The following is a 16,359-nucleotide window of genomic DNA, read 5'->3' as shown; positions in this document are numbered from 1 at the left end:
TCAACACTATGTACATGTGCTTGGGCTGCAGATCAAAATTAATAATTATAAAGTCTCAAAGGGCTACAGATGTGGTGTTAGCATAATTTTTATCTGTGTGTATTAATATTATTGTTGCAGCAATGTAGCTATATATATTTCTTTGATAACACTCTAAATTCAAAGGGGTGTCAGATGTGTGACCACAAGCAATTGAAGCCCTAACCAACCAAGATCTTGTCTTGGTCTCAGTGTGACTTATAAAGGCCTTCCCAATTATTGATTTGTGACTTTGCAACAAACACATTTTGAGCACATACACAGATTTGAATTTTCGTCATTTTTAAAATTGGCACTAAACTTGTGGCCTTTGCAATCGAGTGAGCCTAGAGCTTGCTGTAGCTATAGTCATAGACTTTCCTACAGTATAATATGACCTGTGCTGTTGTGTTGATAATTATGGATCTGTAGGTGTAGGCAAAACCCTTTTAAATAGAACATCTTAGCTTAGAGTTACAGTATGGTGGATGGGTGTGCCTTTAGGGCCGGTTCTTTTATCCTTTTACAAAAATTGTAAACAAAAAAATGGATAGAAAGCTAGCCATGATGGACAATCGATTATGTGCATGTGTGTAAATCAACTACATGTAATACTAAAACACCCTCAAATAATTTGTAGCCATATGTAGTTGCATAGCTGGGCTATGAACCCGGGGCACGGTGCTGTCCTGGTTTTTGATTCTCAGCTGTTCATTTTGGTACAAAAAAAATTGGCAAATAAATTATGATATTCATGGTTAATTATATACTGTAATTCACTTTCTTTCGTGCAAAAAAAATTTGTGATAAAAATTTTCTTGTATGAACAAATAGAGCAGTTTGATCTTCTGTAAAAATTTTCGTGTAAGAAATTTTTGTACAAGTTTTGCATACGAAAATTATTTTACAACGAAAAAAAAGAAGCAAATTAATGTACTACAGTATGAGATAATTGTGGATGAGATTATCATAACACATGTATAATATCCTAATTAGTAGATGATCTCCAGCTTCAGTAATGATGAGTCAACTATAACCGACAATGCAATCCTAAACATGTCTCCTGTTTCATGCAATCTTTTGTGAATGCTCTATTAAAGAGTATTACATTGATTGTTCTGTGATAACTGTGAAATTTTATCATGGCACACCATTCTATTATTATTATGGATGTGTGAAAACATTAATCATAATACCATAGGCAGATGGGCCCTAATCATTGTGATTGTCTTATACATGTACCTTCACTGTCAAGTTTATACAAGTCAAAAGATTCAGGTGTGTAGCCAGGATTTTTTGAAGGGGGGTTCCAACAGCAGTATTGAGTTACCAGAAGCAGGGGTCTGGGGGCTGTGCCCCTAGCCACTGAGAGACTTCCAATATTTTAATGATTCAATTAAACTCAGCAAATTGCTTTATGAATATAATGCATATAAGTGCTCCTGGGATGAATCTGTGTATAGTGGAAACAGATAGCATAACACGTAGAGACACATATAGGCATCATCTGTAAGTGATCGTTATTCTACTGCTTTAGGAACCATGAATACATCCACTAATACAAATGGAATGACTTGCAATCAAAACATTATAACTACAAATGTCCATATTGCTGGAGTTGTATACCTTTCAAACACTGCACACCAAAGCTATAGCAGTATAAGGTCATGTTCAGTTTATTAGAATGTCTGAAGAACTCCACTAACGAAGCATGTTCTATTAGAGTATACGTGACTGCTCTATTAGAGTATATTGATTGTTTTCAAGAGGGCTCATTTTACCTTTAGAGATGAATGCAAGCTTTATAAACTGCTGTACTATGCCATACACTGTTACTGACTCATTTTGTCATGCCACACTAAATGGTGTTAGGGTCCTGCTGTAAACTCAGAAGTCTAAATTTTACAGGGGAGTTCCTGAAACCCTTGGAATTCCCCCTCAATGCCCCTGAGATTATTATGATCTATTCAAAAATGATAGCAACTGAAATAAGGGACTATCAAATTCTTCCAAGTAATTTTAAAATGTAACTAATGATTAAAATTCACACACAACAATCATACAAAACAACAAATGCGCAAAATAAATAAATAAAATTGACAGCGTCAAGATTGAAGCCGCAGGGGCTTGATATAATATATATACAAAGATAATGGTGTAGAGACATATTGTGATTTAGAGAAATTTACAATTGTAATTTACTAGAATTGAAATCCTCCAGGAGGTAAGTTAGCTTTAGGAGCAAACACGTATTGTTCGTGGGACTGGTCTGGGACGACATTTTCATCATTATCCTCAACATCAAAATGTGTGTCAATCAGTTTATAGGCTAACTTGTATATTGACTCGTTGACATGACTTTGTAGTGCTTCAATCTTTTCTAGCCCTACATGGAGAAGTATAAAGGTATCCACACATGCATGCAAGCACGTACGCACACTACCAGACTTGGGATCAAACACATGAGTATTTGTATTTAAATACAAATTTGAGTATACAGATTTTGAGTAATTGTATTTGTAATTGTATTTTAGAAACTGGATGTATTTGTAATTAAATACTTTCCAATTGTATTTAAATACTTACAATTACTTCAACCAAATTTTACTTCGACCAAATTAAGAATGTAAAATTAACTGAATCTTTGATCACAAGTGATGTCATTTGAATATCAGAAATCAGAGCCACCAACCAAGAAATGACATTCAGTGATTTGATAGACGAGATAGTGTTATTGCTCCCAGTGACATCACTTCAATGGTCGAAGAATATTTACTGTCACCATGCTTACCACATGAGAAGGTTCCACTAAAGTTTTGGAAACTAAATGTTCCCTGTTGGCTAAAATAGCAACACAGCTTTTGTGTGTGCCAGATTTGTATGCAGTCAAGTGCATAGTATTACAAATGCTAGAAACTTTCCAAATACAAATAAAATTGCAAATACTTTTGTCAGGACAGTATTTAAATACAAATACTTTCTAAAGTATTTAAATACAAATACTTTCTAAAGTATTTAAATACAATTTCTAATACTTAGTGACTCAACTAGGGCTCAAACAAATAGCGGTTTTTACTATTTGAATATTCTTTATTCACAACTACTGAATGTTCGAATATTCTTTTTCAGAATTGGTATATGGACGAGATATCAATAATCCTGTTGTACAAGATGTTTCTTTAATACAATTCAGAATCAACATTATTTGATCATTTATGTCATAGATATGCTTATGTAGGCTCAAGTATTCCAAGTATTTACACACTGATGTTACGTATTTCCTTTGAAACGAATATTCGAATAATAGAATATTCGTTTGAGCCCTAGACTCAACCACTTAATGTCTATGTACTCTGTACACATGTCATCTTCTAATCTTTACACATATTATCACTATTTTTGTACTTTTAAGGCAACATGCTAGTTCAGGAGGCGTGTGTGTGTGTGTGTGTGTGTGTGTGTGTGTGTGTGTGTGTGTGTGTGTGTGTGTGTGTGTGTGTGTGTGTGTGTGTGTTGTGCTCTATCGATTACACCTAATAAACATAATCTTTTATCTTTTAGCCCACATCTCTCAGATTAAAATATGTGACCAGATCTGCGAAAAAGGGACATAATCGCACAAGCCTAAATTTACAGTACAAAGCATTGAATACATTGGGTGAAATGCTTGCGTATTATTGAAAAATTTCGTAAATTTTTTTAACACCTCTGTTTTAGTGAAGGAAGGGAGTAACAATAAAATCCTGGATACCATCTTATTCGCCTGCTCAAGAGGAGTTGGAAAATCTTGGTTTCGTTTCAGTAGACTCAAGGACACGTAAGTTATGAGCATTTGTTTACTTAATATCGAAGCGATCGTACGCGATCAATTTTTCTTCACGATTTTTGCCTTTTTATGGAGTGAAAAAGGACGAGTAAAAGAAAAACTTACCCAGTAATTCATTCCCCTGTTCATGGCGAACATGATGGTGAAAAGTTTAACTCTGTACCTCGGTAAGTTACAACCGTTTTTTGTAAGCGCCTGTAATTTATTTTCCCTATACTTGCTGTACAAATCAATTTTTCTGTTGTTGCGACCTTGTAGGGTTGTAACTCCCAGAGTTATTGGCATATGAAGCTGAAACTTTGCCAGTGGGTACACTTGACTACATAGATTATAAATATTTAATAAACAAGAATTCGAAAGAAATGCGATTATGTCCTGTTTTAGCAGATCCGGTCACATATTTTCTGTGCAATACTGAAAAGTGCATGGGCCCAAGTCTGATCTACACACTATACACACATGCATGCACGCAAACAATGCATGTACCCACACACATGCATCTATATAATACATAATGCACTTTACACAAAGCAAACCCTGCTATTGCTCAAGGGATAGCTGTGTACCATTAGAGTACTAGTGTGGTGAGCGCAAATTTTTTCTGTTGCTAGACTAGTAACATGTGACATCTCATGTGGATGGAGCCATACTGTCATAGAGGACGTGTAACCAAAAAGTCCACAAAAATTCCTATACCACTACAGCTGTATACACCATACACAAATGTATGTATACAGTGTTAATTGCATGCGTTTACCGAAAACTTTTGTAAACATTGTACTATTTGTTAGGCGTATGCGCCTAATATATAATTAAGGTGTGTATAACACAGAATCACTATGTTGTAAGAGTAGTTTGTAGTCACCATGTCAGTGTATGTCCCCATCTGTAGGTGAAATCCTTTGTGATGAACAAGAATATCATAATCCAGAAGGTGATTTGTTGTATACATAGTAAAGGGAGACTAAGTGCTCGAGGAGACATTAACTTGCCAGATTTTTCCAGTGTGTAGTTTTATCTCGTGTTGAGCCTCTCATTGGGCCATGTACACTTATCAGCCATATATGGTTAATAACAAGAAATGTGTAATATGTGATTAGCAAAATTAATAATATGCAATCACACAAATACAAAACAATACAATTATTTCTTACCATTAACTTCCTCCACTTTGACAGCAAAAGGGTTCACACCATGATATCGATCTTGTTCTAGTTTACCAACTTTAAGGATGACACCAAGACACTCCAGTACCACAGTGACCAGCTTGGGGGACTGGACTAACAACATGTCACACAGTGGACCAATCACTCCCAGTCTGACCAGGTACCTACAACACCAGTACATGAAGGATGGGATGACACACACACATTATCAAACAGTATGGTTGTACTTTTAGTAGGGTTACCCCCTAAAGTGACACATGCCACTAAAAAAAAGTGTTTAAAATCCATCACGGAAAACCCATCATCGTTTTTCCCTCTATATGCAGCAAAAATTCGAAGACACCTCAGATTTTGCATGACAATTGTCTAGGTTGTTTTAAAAGTGCATGCTGTCAAGAGCCAACAATTTTTAGAATATCTGTTTAGGATAAAGCACCAATCCTAGTAACTACTATACAACCAGACTCACTTGATTTGTTCAGGTGTTCCACCAGAGATGGCATTACACACAGCCCAAACTGCTTCCTTCCTAGTCTTAAACTCAGCAGTACTCATAATATCCAGTACCACTGGAATTACTCCACTGTCTATCAACGTCTGTGTGGGGAGGATAGGATATCATCACACAGTATAGTACTGTATAGTAGGGACCACAAATGTTTGGGTGTGGCCAATGAAAAAACAGCCTCACATTTCCCCGATGATGATGAAACAGTATTGGTTAGGTAAAACTAAGCCCAAGCAAGCCTTCAGATCAATGCTCTCAACAAGTAGCTATGAAATTTAAAAAAAAAAATCATTAAACAGAATTTTCTAACTGACTGACTGAGAAACTGACTGATGCCTTCAGACAAGTGGAACCTGATAACGGCTAAGGCTACAGGCTTGATTGTTTCACTGTTTGATGCCACTTCAGCAGGACAAGTGCCTTATGGCATACCGCAGCACGTACAATGCATTCTTCATGGATGTGTTCCACTCATTCATCTTTGCTGACAGCAAGAGGTGTCGATTTGGTGGTAGTGCACGTTGGTTTCCCTTTGAAACAAAAATCATCCATATTTTTCATAGTGGCTACTTTGATTGCAGAGGTGCTTTTTGAACAGTTCTTGATTAGTAATGCTATGCAACAGGTTGAACAAAGCTGACAACAAAGCGTAATGGATACTTCACTTTTCAGATGATAATTGATAGCTGGGATGCGTAGAGTCATTACTTTCTTTTGATGCGGTATGCATGGGTTCACCAGTCATAATAATTTTATTTTACAAAAACTTAACAAGTACAGTACACAAAAAATTAGAATTTTTCAAATAGAGTAGGTAGGGACCATAGCACTCAATCCATAGCATATCAATAAAAAGTACTGAAACAAGCTGGAGTAGTGCATGATATTAAATCACAGTAAAGCAATAAGAAGTGTTATATCCCTACTGTGCATTTCCATTATGGTATCTTGAGCACAACATAGATACAACACCTATTATTGTTTTGTTAAAAAAACATGTTACGAAAACTTGAGATAGTACTGTACACATTCAACTATACATATATGTGACCTAATTTTAGAAACAGTCAATATCTGTACATTTTTCAAAATTTGCTTCTGTTGTCTATAGGGACAGAGGAATGGATTGTCTTCAGTTTCAGCTTCATGAGTTGAGTAGTGTGGGAAATACAGCATTAGACAGCCGGACAAGCAAATAAATCGACATGTACAGAAGCCATCGAGAAAATAATCTACAGGCACTTACATTAACCATCATAACTTACTGATACAATGGCGTACAGAGTTGAATATTGGCTCATTGTGTTCTTCATAAATTTGTGAATCCACAAAGGTATAGTTTTTGCCCAAGGTATCCTTCTGTGTTCGAAAAAGAAAGGTTGTTTACATATTGTATTAAAGCCCAACTTTCTGTTTTTGTCATGTTTACTTGAAGGGTATGTGGCCGGTAACTGAAACCAGGTGAAACAGTAGGGGCTAGCCTACAAGTGTATACAGTAACGACTACAGGCCTCGTAAGCTACCAGGAATGGCATATCTAAAGGAAGCATATCCCCTTTGTATGTGAATAAAAATTAAGAGCAGCCATGAAGGAATTTGCATATGAAAACATGATAGACAAACTATAAAACAGTTAAGAAGATACTTCTGTGTGTACTTTGTGAAGTGGTTTGCTCGAGTTATGCTTCCTTAGCTATGCATAGCAATGTAATTGATGAATTGAAACACACTGGTGAAATACGCGGGTTACATGAAAATTTTATGCACACTTTTATACACACTGACTCAAATTAATAAAACCTACGTACCACTGGATTCGCCTGTTTATGGAGAGTAAGAAAATCTTTCTTTCGTGTTTGCACAGCAAAGGATACGTGAGTTTTGGGTGTTTATTTATGATGTGGAAAAACAACGTTCACTATCGTCATTTCTTAGTTGGAATGGCCTTCTTCTTTGTCAACACGGAGGAGTACAGGGAAAGCAATATACCTTGATTGGCTTGCTAGTTCATGGTGCACAGATTGAGCAAGTCCCATCTTTGTAGCTTGTTTCAATTGTGAGTTATGATCTATTATCTAAGTGCTTGTAATTTATTTCCGATTTTGTTGCTGTACAATTCGAGTTTATCACTGTTCCAACTCCAAGACCATTCATCATAAAAGGCTGAAACTTTGGCTGTCCACTCTTTTGTTACTATAGATTACAGAGATGCAATAAAATGGAATTTGACGAATGTGCAAACACGGCTGGGTTTTACTTAGCCGGTCACATTTACTGGGTAACTGGTTTTAGATTAGAACATTCTGTTTAAATAAAAGTACTATTGTGCGTAGATTGACGGTTACCTGAATTCTATCACATATATAAACTATGTGTATATTAGCAAAGTTATGAATAGATTATGAGTATCATTGTATGTATATTAAACTGTAACATTGTTGTAAGCACACACTACAACACACCCACCTGTATTTGGACCTTGTTGCCGGCAGCGATGTTAGATATAGTCCAACAAGCTTCCTTCCTCACTCCTTCATGACTACTCTTACACAAGTACTCCAACGATGACAACACTGAACAATTTAACACTACCTAACAACAAGGGAGAACATGTGGAATAGTGAACCAAAAACCATAATAAGAATCATACAATACGTGACCGGATCTGATGGGTGAAATACTTGCCCATTATTGAAAAAATTCCGTAATTTTTTTGAACGTTATTTTCTTAGTGAAGAAAGGGACTAACAATTAAAACCTGAATATCATCTTATTCGCCTACTCAAGAGGAGTTGGAAATTTTTTGTTTTGTTGCAGTAGACCTAAGGACACGCAAGGTATGGGCATTTGTTTCCGTAATGTCGAAGCAATTGTAAGCGATCGATCTTTCTTCACAATTTTTATGCAATAAAGACATGAGATACAAGGAAAACTTACCCACCAATTGATTTCCCTATTCATGGCAAACATGACGGCTCAAATTTCAGCTCTGTATCTCATTCCGTTTGTAAGTTACAACCGTTATAGTAAACGACTGTAATTTATTTTTCCTAGAACAAAAGTTAAAATTCTGTAGAAACTTTTTGGAAGGGTTTGGGGTTGGTCTGAAGACATTTTTGGGCTTAGCTGTGCCTAACCAATACTGCCAAGCTGTCATAAATAGAAATTGAGGCTGGTTTTAGGGTGATATTATTGGTTGGAAAGGTCCAGTTCTTCATGATCCCTAATATACAGTACTATCTTATATAAGTGACCAAATCTGCAAAACCCCGACACAATCATGCATTTTCGAATTTCTGTTTATTAAATATTTATAATCTACATAGCCAAGTGTACCCTCTGGCAAAGTAATAGACTGTATGCCAATAATTTTAGGAGATACAGCTCTACAAAGTAGCAGCAACAGAAAGATCGATTTGTACAGTAAGTATGACTTACTGACTGACTAACTGACGTCTCCAGCCAAGCATAACTCGACAATGGAAAAGGCTACAGGCTTGTTTCTTCACTGTTCAACATTGCTTCGTCCTGAGATGCTTTTCGCCAACTGCAGTACTTACAACGCACTCATCATGGAACTGCCTTTGTCCTCCTTTATGTTCCAGTTCAACACAAGGTGTCATCAATCTACAATAGCATGATGTAGTTTCCCTATGGCTGTGTTGGCTATAACGTTATTTTTTGTAGCAAGTGGTTGATTGCAGAGATGCGTTCTTCTGTGTAACGGGTGGAACATGGCTGAAAACAAAGCGTAATTGCCACTTCCCTTTCCGTTACATAACTGATTGTTAGGGTGAACGTTCTGTTACTATTATGGCATGCCTGGTGCCATCTTTCTTCTACGCATTATTCGTGGGTTCATTTGTCAAAACTGTTATTAAAAAGAAATAGAAGGAAAAATTAGGAATTTTAAGTTGGATTAGGGATCAGGAAAAAAAAGTAGTGAAACACGGAAATAGCTAAAAAGTGTCGAAACAAGGAATTGTCTACATATACTAGTGGACATTTAACCCCTAATTATAGACTGAAGTTTAGGGATTTAATGTACACTAGTAATACATACTGGCAACTTCACCACTATTTAGCTGTTCCCCTGTTTCACTTCTGTTTTTCTTTGACCCCTAAAATTCCTGCTACTTGTATGTATAGGATGGAACCTGTCTAATCTGATCACCTTCGGACCAAAATGTCTTGATCTAATAGGCAGGTGACTGCTTTAGACAGGTTAGTAGTGCACACATTCTTTACTTGAAGAATTTTTAAAGTTATAGCCTTTATAAACAGGTGGCCACTAAGATTCAATTATATCCATGGTCCCATTTGTAGTGCATACACACATTCTGACCACTGAAAAACAAGTTGATGTTGTGCTACCGTAGACTCGGCTTGTTAAGCGCATGTATCTATTAAACACATATTATTTGTTAAGCGTATACACATTTATTGTAATTAACCATGGATGATAAGCACACATGGCAAAATGCGATGATAGAGCTACACACAGCAAGAGCTGAAAGTACTGAAAAATTAATGTCTCCTCAAGCGCTTACGCCTATCTTCACTATGTATACAGCAAATCAGCCATCTGGATAGTGATAATCTTGTTCATTTCTGGATTCCACCAAGAAATGGAGTCAAATATCTTTACATACTGGTGTGGTGACTGGCACAAACTATTAACTACTCTATTACAATGTAGTGATTCCGTGTTACACTCACCATAATTATTTATTAGGCGTATGCGTCTAACAGATAGTATGATTTTTACAAAGAGTTTTCTCCAAAAATTATAAGTGCATGCGCTTAACAACCCGACTTTACGGTATTTCTAAAAACCAGGTGCCATGCAGCTAGCTAACTCATCTGAAATTTACCAACTATGTATTGCTATTTTATTATGTTATGCAATAATGCATAATTTATTGTAATTATCGGATTTTGTAATTCATGAAATTTTTGTAATTCTTCAATTATGTTGCTATTCACTGCTAAGGAAGCGCTTGTTAACCAAACTGCTTTCAAGAACATATTATGCACAGAAGTATCTTCTAAACAGTCTTATAGTTTGATTATGGTGTTTTTCCCACAAATTCTCTCGACAAAGCTCAAAGCTGCTCTTCATTTTCGTCCGTGTAAGTCGGGGATACGCCCCCTTTCCAACTCGAACGGATAGGCTATTCCTGGTAGTCTATGAGGCCTGCACTGTTGTTTCTCAATTGTTAAACGCCTGTAAATCACAAAGGGAAGGTAATTCACGAAGTCTGAGGAGAGTCGCCACACCCATATTTCAGACCGCCGAAAAGAAACCACCTCAGAGCAAAGTTTACTAGTGCATAAGTTAATACAGACATCATTTAGCTTTTATTTCTTACGTAAAAGCTGCTTTTACCATTAACGATTTTGCTCATGTGGGTGTGTACGGACAAACATAGATAGGTAGGTATTGTACTGTACACACACACACACTTTTACGAAAACAATTTCAGTAAACTAGGCGCATGCCCACAGCCAGCCTTTGGCCGGCTGTGGGTGCTCGCCTGGTTTAATAAAGGTACAGTACCTCAGTTATCCAGACCCCACTTATCCGGTTACCAGAACTATGGAAATGGCTGCTCTATTAGAGTACGTAACGATTGCTCTATTAGGTAGTCTAATATTACAATATGTATAGGTTATTGCACAAATCCAGGAATAAATTCCTACTGAGAAATGGCACAATAATCACCTTGGGCTTCGCCCTCGGTGATTATTGTGCCATTCCGAAGGTATCTAAACAGTGAAAATACTGTAGATTAGCACAATAACTGATTTAGACTACAGCGTGTCACTGCCAGTAATGATGGCTCCCTGATCAAATTAGTGTTAAAATAACTCACTGGTAGGCTTCCTGGATGGATATGCATATATGATCATATTTATGATCCAGTATGCCTTAGCGATGATTTCTGTTGGCTGTTGTGACTGGAATCCAGCAAAGCACATGACAGGTATCTAACCAGTTTAGATACCTACATACCAGCAGGTATCTATTGGATTTAATGACTTAACTTCAAAGCATACTATGCGTGCCATAGTCTAAATGATAATTTTTCCAATGTTGCTTATGGTTATTTACACACAGTTCCATAGATATGGACTTTTCACGGGTTCGGATAACTGAGGTTCCACTGTTGTAAAACATGTAATTCATTCTGTGTGACCAACATAGAATAGTCACATATATGTACATTCAGAAATGTATAGCACCAGTAGTTATGATTCTCACCTGTGTTTGTACATCATCTCCAGTTACTAGATTACCAATACATCGTAATGCTGGACTGACCACATCCTTCACCGGGTGCCTAACAATATACAAGTGATATGTCATCATGAGGTGTTATATTTCAATAAAGGGACCTGACCGAACATTTACTACAAGAACAGGTATAATTCAAAATATCCATGCACATTTTACTATTGGAAGTTTTGGTACTGAAGATAATAAGCTTGAAGACATGGTCCAGTACAGAACCACATTGGTGGGAAGAACAAGTACATACAAGTATCCACTAATCACTCACATTAACAGTTCCACTAGTCTCATTACTACTCCAGCGTCGATGACTTGTTGAATACGTTTATTAGACCCATCAGCAAGGAATGACAATGACCAGCAGGTGTCTGATATAACATTGAGGTTGTCATGGTATAATAATTGTGACAGGATTGGTAAACATCTTGCTGCCTAAAGTAGAGTAACAAACCACAAAATTACTGACTGGGTATCTTAAACAAAATGTGTGTTTTGTAAAACATGAACACATGTAGAAATGAATTAAGGCACACAGGCTAATCTTCCTGGGGAAGGACCACACTACCTTGTAGGAGGCTGTACAATGTCTCACAGGAATGTTATGTGAGGGATGGATAGCACCCCATTAATACAGTATGTACACACACTTGCGCATAAACACACACACTTGCGCATAAACACACACACTCTTACATATTCAGATTTCAGAGGAGGGTTCTTTCCTCTACACAGATTGGACAAGGTCCATGTGGCATGTTTCATTAATACTCCACTAGCACTGGAGCTCTTGAATATCCTACAATAACAGCTAACATTGTATTCCTATTAATGATCACTCACAATAACAGAGGATCTAGTATTCCATTCTCCAGTACAAATTCTCTGAACTGAACATTGTCACCAGCAATGTTACCTAGTGCCCACACTGCCTGTACACAATAAGATACAACATGTAGGTACTATAAGGATAACAACTGAAGACTTTTTGCATGCTACAAAAGTGGTTAATTCACTTATCAAGCTTTACTGGTTAGTTATCTACAGTGTATGTATGTTGTAACTATGAGGATCAATATATTGGTGCAAATTCAAAAAAAGTAGACAGGCATATTTCAGGTCTCTAAAGATTATGGACAAGTGTCCTGATTTCAGAAGTTGACATTTCAAAATGTGTGCGCAGTCAAAGGTATCCTTTTAAGAGATCCACATTATTGTATGCAGGTGTATAGATCATATGTAAGCAAGCAAGCAATTCACTAACCTGTTCTTGCACATTTACAAACGGAGAATGGAGAAGTCTTATGAGTGATGGTACTGCTCCTGCATCAACTACCACTTTAGTATGTAACGAGGAGCCTGAGGCAACGTTGGTGAGTACCCAACAAGACTCAAACTAGACCACACCATAGTATAACAATGCTATCCTGGATTAGTATACTAGTTACCTGTAGAGTACACTGGTGATCCCTTCCCAGGAATTGTACAAATAATGGGATGACTCCTGACTCTACCACTTCTGCTATTGGAGGGTTCTCTGTGGAGGAAACAGGAAACAATTAATAGATGCATACAATAGACTAAATACAGCAAATGTAATGTGTACATATAAGTGCATTTTGATGTATGTGTCTACTGTTTATAAATGTGTATGCGTGCGTGTGTGTGTGTGTGTGTGTGTGGGGGGGGGGAGATCGGGTTGGTATTTTATAACACCATGTTGGTCAGCACCTCCATGAGGTGACCCACGGGCCATGGCTTTTAGCTGACTAAGCTGTTAATGATCACGAGATTGGGTTACTGTTTACCAACCCCAGGATGCCGTCTGATGGTATCACTTGGTATATACCAACCTGGTGCCCCTGTGGAGGTTTTGCAAGCCTCCCAGGGGATACCAAAGTCTGTACTTAGGACAGGCACAGCTTGGTGGACATTGTCATAATGCCAGGGCGCTTGCTGCTGCTGGAGTTCAATGAGTCCTCTGGTTTCCATGCAGCTGTGCCATGACTACTGCCAGTAAACTAGGTGTGCATTGGTGGCACGACTCTCCACTTTTGTTGCTGTTTGCCTAGGAATGCCACATGACCCGGAGAAGGAAGGTGTGCAGCATAACCAGGTGGCTAGAGCATCGGCCTGGTAATTGAAAGGTCCTGCTCGATTAGTGTTAACATTGTTGTGCAAGAAACTTTACTCACATTACTCCAGTCTACCCAGCTGTTTAAATAGGGACCTGGTGTCAATTATGGAAGCATCCCACCCAGCTGTAACATCAATGGGTACCTGGTATTAACTGGGAAAGCAAATTCCAACTATCCATGTCTCACACAGCGGGTGAAGGTCCAGGTGGGACTTCGGGTGCCTACACTTCCACCTGTGGGACATGGTACAGCCTCCTGTGGGTTACTAGTCCTGCCCCCAGGAGGATTTGCCTGCACTGGTTCCTAGCACCTGAATAGCGCACAGGTGTCCCAGTGCTGGTTCACTGGGTAGGAGCAATCGTCCTATCATGACAGCTGAAGGCTTTGCTTGTGTGTGTGTGCGTGTGCATGTGTGTGTGTGTGCATCCCCAACATACTGTAAGCCACAATACATTTCATCACCGTTGTAACATAACAAAGAATCACGTGTTTGCTAGAATACGTTTCGGTATGCATATCATATGTATCTTAAGTGCACAATGTGTGTAGAGAATCAGTGCCTGCCACACATGTTCAATATTATACAGTAGCAATGTATAGTGTATTACGATCAGTCACACTCACCCTTAGCTAACAACTTCCTGATGAAAGTGGCAGAGGCCAACACAGTAGATGGTTGCGGTGATAGTAAGTCATTGATCAACTCCTGTATGGTGGGCACCTATTGGAGGTGATCATGTGAAGCAATAAACAAATAGTACACAATATGCAACAGGATCACAAGAACTTCATAAATTTTTAAATGTATAGTTCTTTAGATTGGTTTGGCAAAAACCTGTGTGTCTATGTGTCAGTATGTCTGTCCCACACCCACATGAACAAACAAGCTTTAATAAATAAACTTCATTCAATGAATAAAGTCTGTTTACGTACTGTATTAAAACTAAACTAACTTTCCGTTTCCGTCATGTTTACTTGAGGCTGGTAACTGAAATCAGGTGAAACAGTTCAGTAGGGGCTAGCCTGAAACTATAGTCAGACATCTGCCATTTTCCGACCATTTCTGGCTAATGTCTGAACACCTTTTGTAGAGTACTACTGACTCGAGTGAGTATGTCAAAACACATAATAGGATTTGTCAGACCATTTCCAAAACATAATTTCAGGCCCTGGTCTACATTTGTAACAGGAGTATAACAATGAAAAACAATGCAACAGGCTGCCAGGAATGGCGTGTTGAAAGAGGGTGTGCCAACTTTGTATGTGATTGGAAAATAAGAGCTGCTTTGTGTAGAGAATTTGTTTGTGTATGAAAATGACAAACTATGCTGTGTGTAATTTGTGGTTTAAAGTGGTTTGCTCAAGTTAGGCTTCCTTAGTGATGTTGCACATAATTGATGAATTACAACAATTAATGTACTGCACGTAAGGATAAAAAAATAAAGCAAGTAACAAAGTTACAATAAGTAATAACATGATGTGTGGGATAGTAATTACATGTACCGGGTGTCTGGTTTTTAGAAGTAGCACAACATCAACTTGTTTGGATTACATTCATCCAAAGGAATGGTCAACCAAAAACTTTAGCTCTAGACCATATGCACCGTCATAAATATTCTAACATGTGATTTTTTAACACGTCATGATGATGAACAAATGTGATGTGGTATACATAAATTATAGCAAGAAATAGAACAGTTACAAGTGGTTCATCCAGAGTGACAATCTACCTGTACAGCAAAGTAACTAGAAAGACTATAGTGCTTGTGGTGAGAGCCACCTTCGTGATGGTCGTTCTTCGTAAAGCATGTCACTAATTGATCATTTTTTTTGAAACAGAGCATGAAAATGGTCTACTGTATTGTGTATGTAGAACAGCTGACCTTTGATCCCTCCTGGCCAGCCTTGTCATGAAGTGAGGCAGTAGCATCTTCAACATCAACATTTATGTTCCTTCTCTTCGAAATCTAACATGACAACACGAGACATGTAGTTTTACAGGCACTCAACATAACGTGTGCCTAAAATCACCACCACAATTACTAAACTAACTTCTTCTTCACGTTTCGCCTTCCTCAGTTGTAATCCCTCCTCTTCACGTCTTCTCCGTCCCTCCTCAACGTTGCCTTTTGTTTTGTAGCTCTTCCACCGGTCACCGCTAGCCATTTTCTATTTGACGCGCACTTCGCTCTCCGCGTGGTTTTAAGCTTACATCTTCGTTCAATAAATCACAGCAAGTTATACGTGCGATTGAAACGAGTATTTCGCCTTCTTGGAGTGCGACCACAAGTAGCGTGGCACAGAACTTAAATTTTCTACAGGCACAAGGGCTTGTCGCCTCAATGTAAGCGCCCGCGCCTAAAAAAATTAGACCACATGGTTCATGGAAGCATAGATCATTATTATCATCT

General features: G+C 37.9%; 1 protein-coding gene across 1 annotated transcript; it reads right to left on the bottom strand.

The window, feature by feature from the left end:
* Positions 1-2,032: 2,032 nt before the first annotated feature.
* On the bottom strand, positions 2,033-16,297 carry LOC136257834 (importin subunit alpha-7-like). The gene is made up of 13 exons (XM_066051133.1): positions 16,001-16,297; positions 15,832-15,915; positions 14,573-14,669; positions 13,259-13,347; positions 13,075-13,206; positions 12,654-12,742; positions 12,507-12,609; positions 12,082-12,245; positions 11,784-11,862; positions 7,985-8,110; positions 5,480-5,607; positions 4,999-5,174; positions 2,033-2,404 (listed from the first exon to the last, which is right to left on the bottom strand). Exons 1-13 carry the CDS (start codon positions 16,112-16,114, stop codon positions 2,220-2,222), a joined length of 1,566 nt encoding a protein of 521 aa, XP_065907205.1. The 5' UTR covers positions 16,115-16,297; the 3' UTR covers positions 2,033-2,219.
* Positions 16,298-16,359: the final 62 nt, after the last annotated feature.

Source organism: Dysidea avara, chromosome 6 (genome assembly GCF_963678975.1).
Source record: "Dysidea avara chromosome 6, odDysAvar1.4, whole genome shotgun sequence".
NCBI classification, from domain to species: domain Eukaryota; kingdom Metazoa; phylum Porifera; class Demospongiae; order Dictyoceratida; family Dysideidae; genus Dysidea; species Dysidea avara.
The sequence above is the reverse complement of the archived record's forward strand: the minus strand, read 5'-3'. Positions and strand labels throughout refer to the sequence as shown.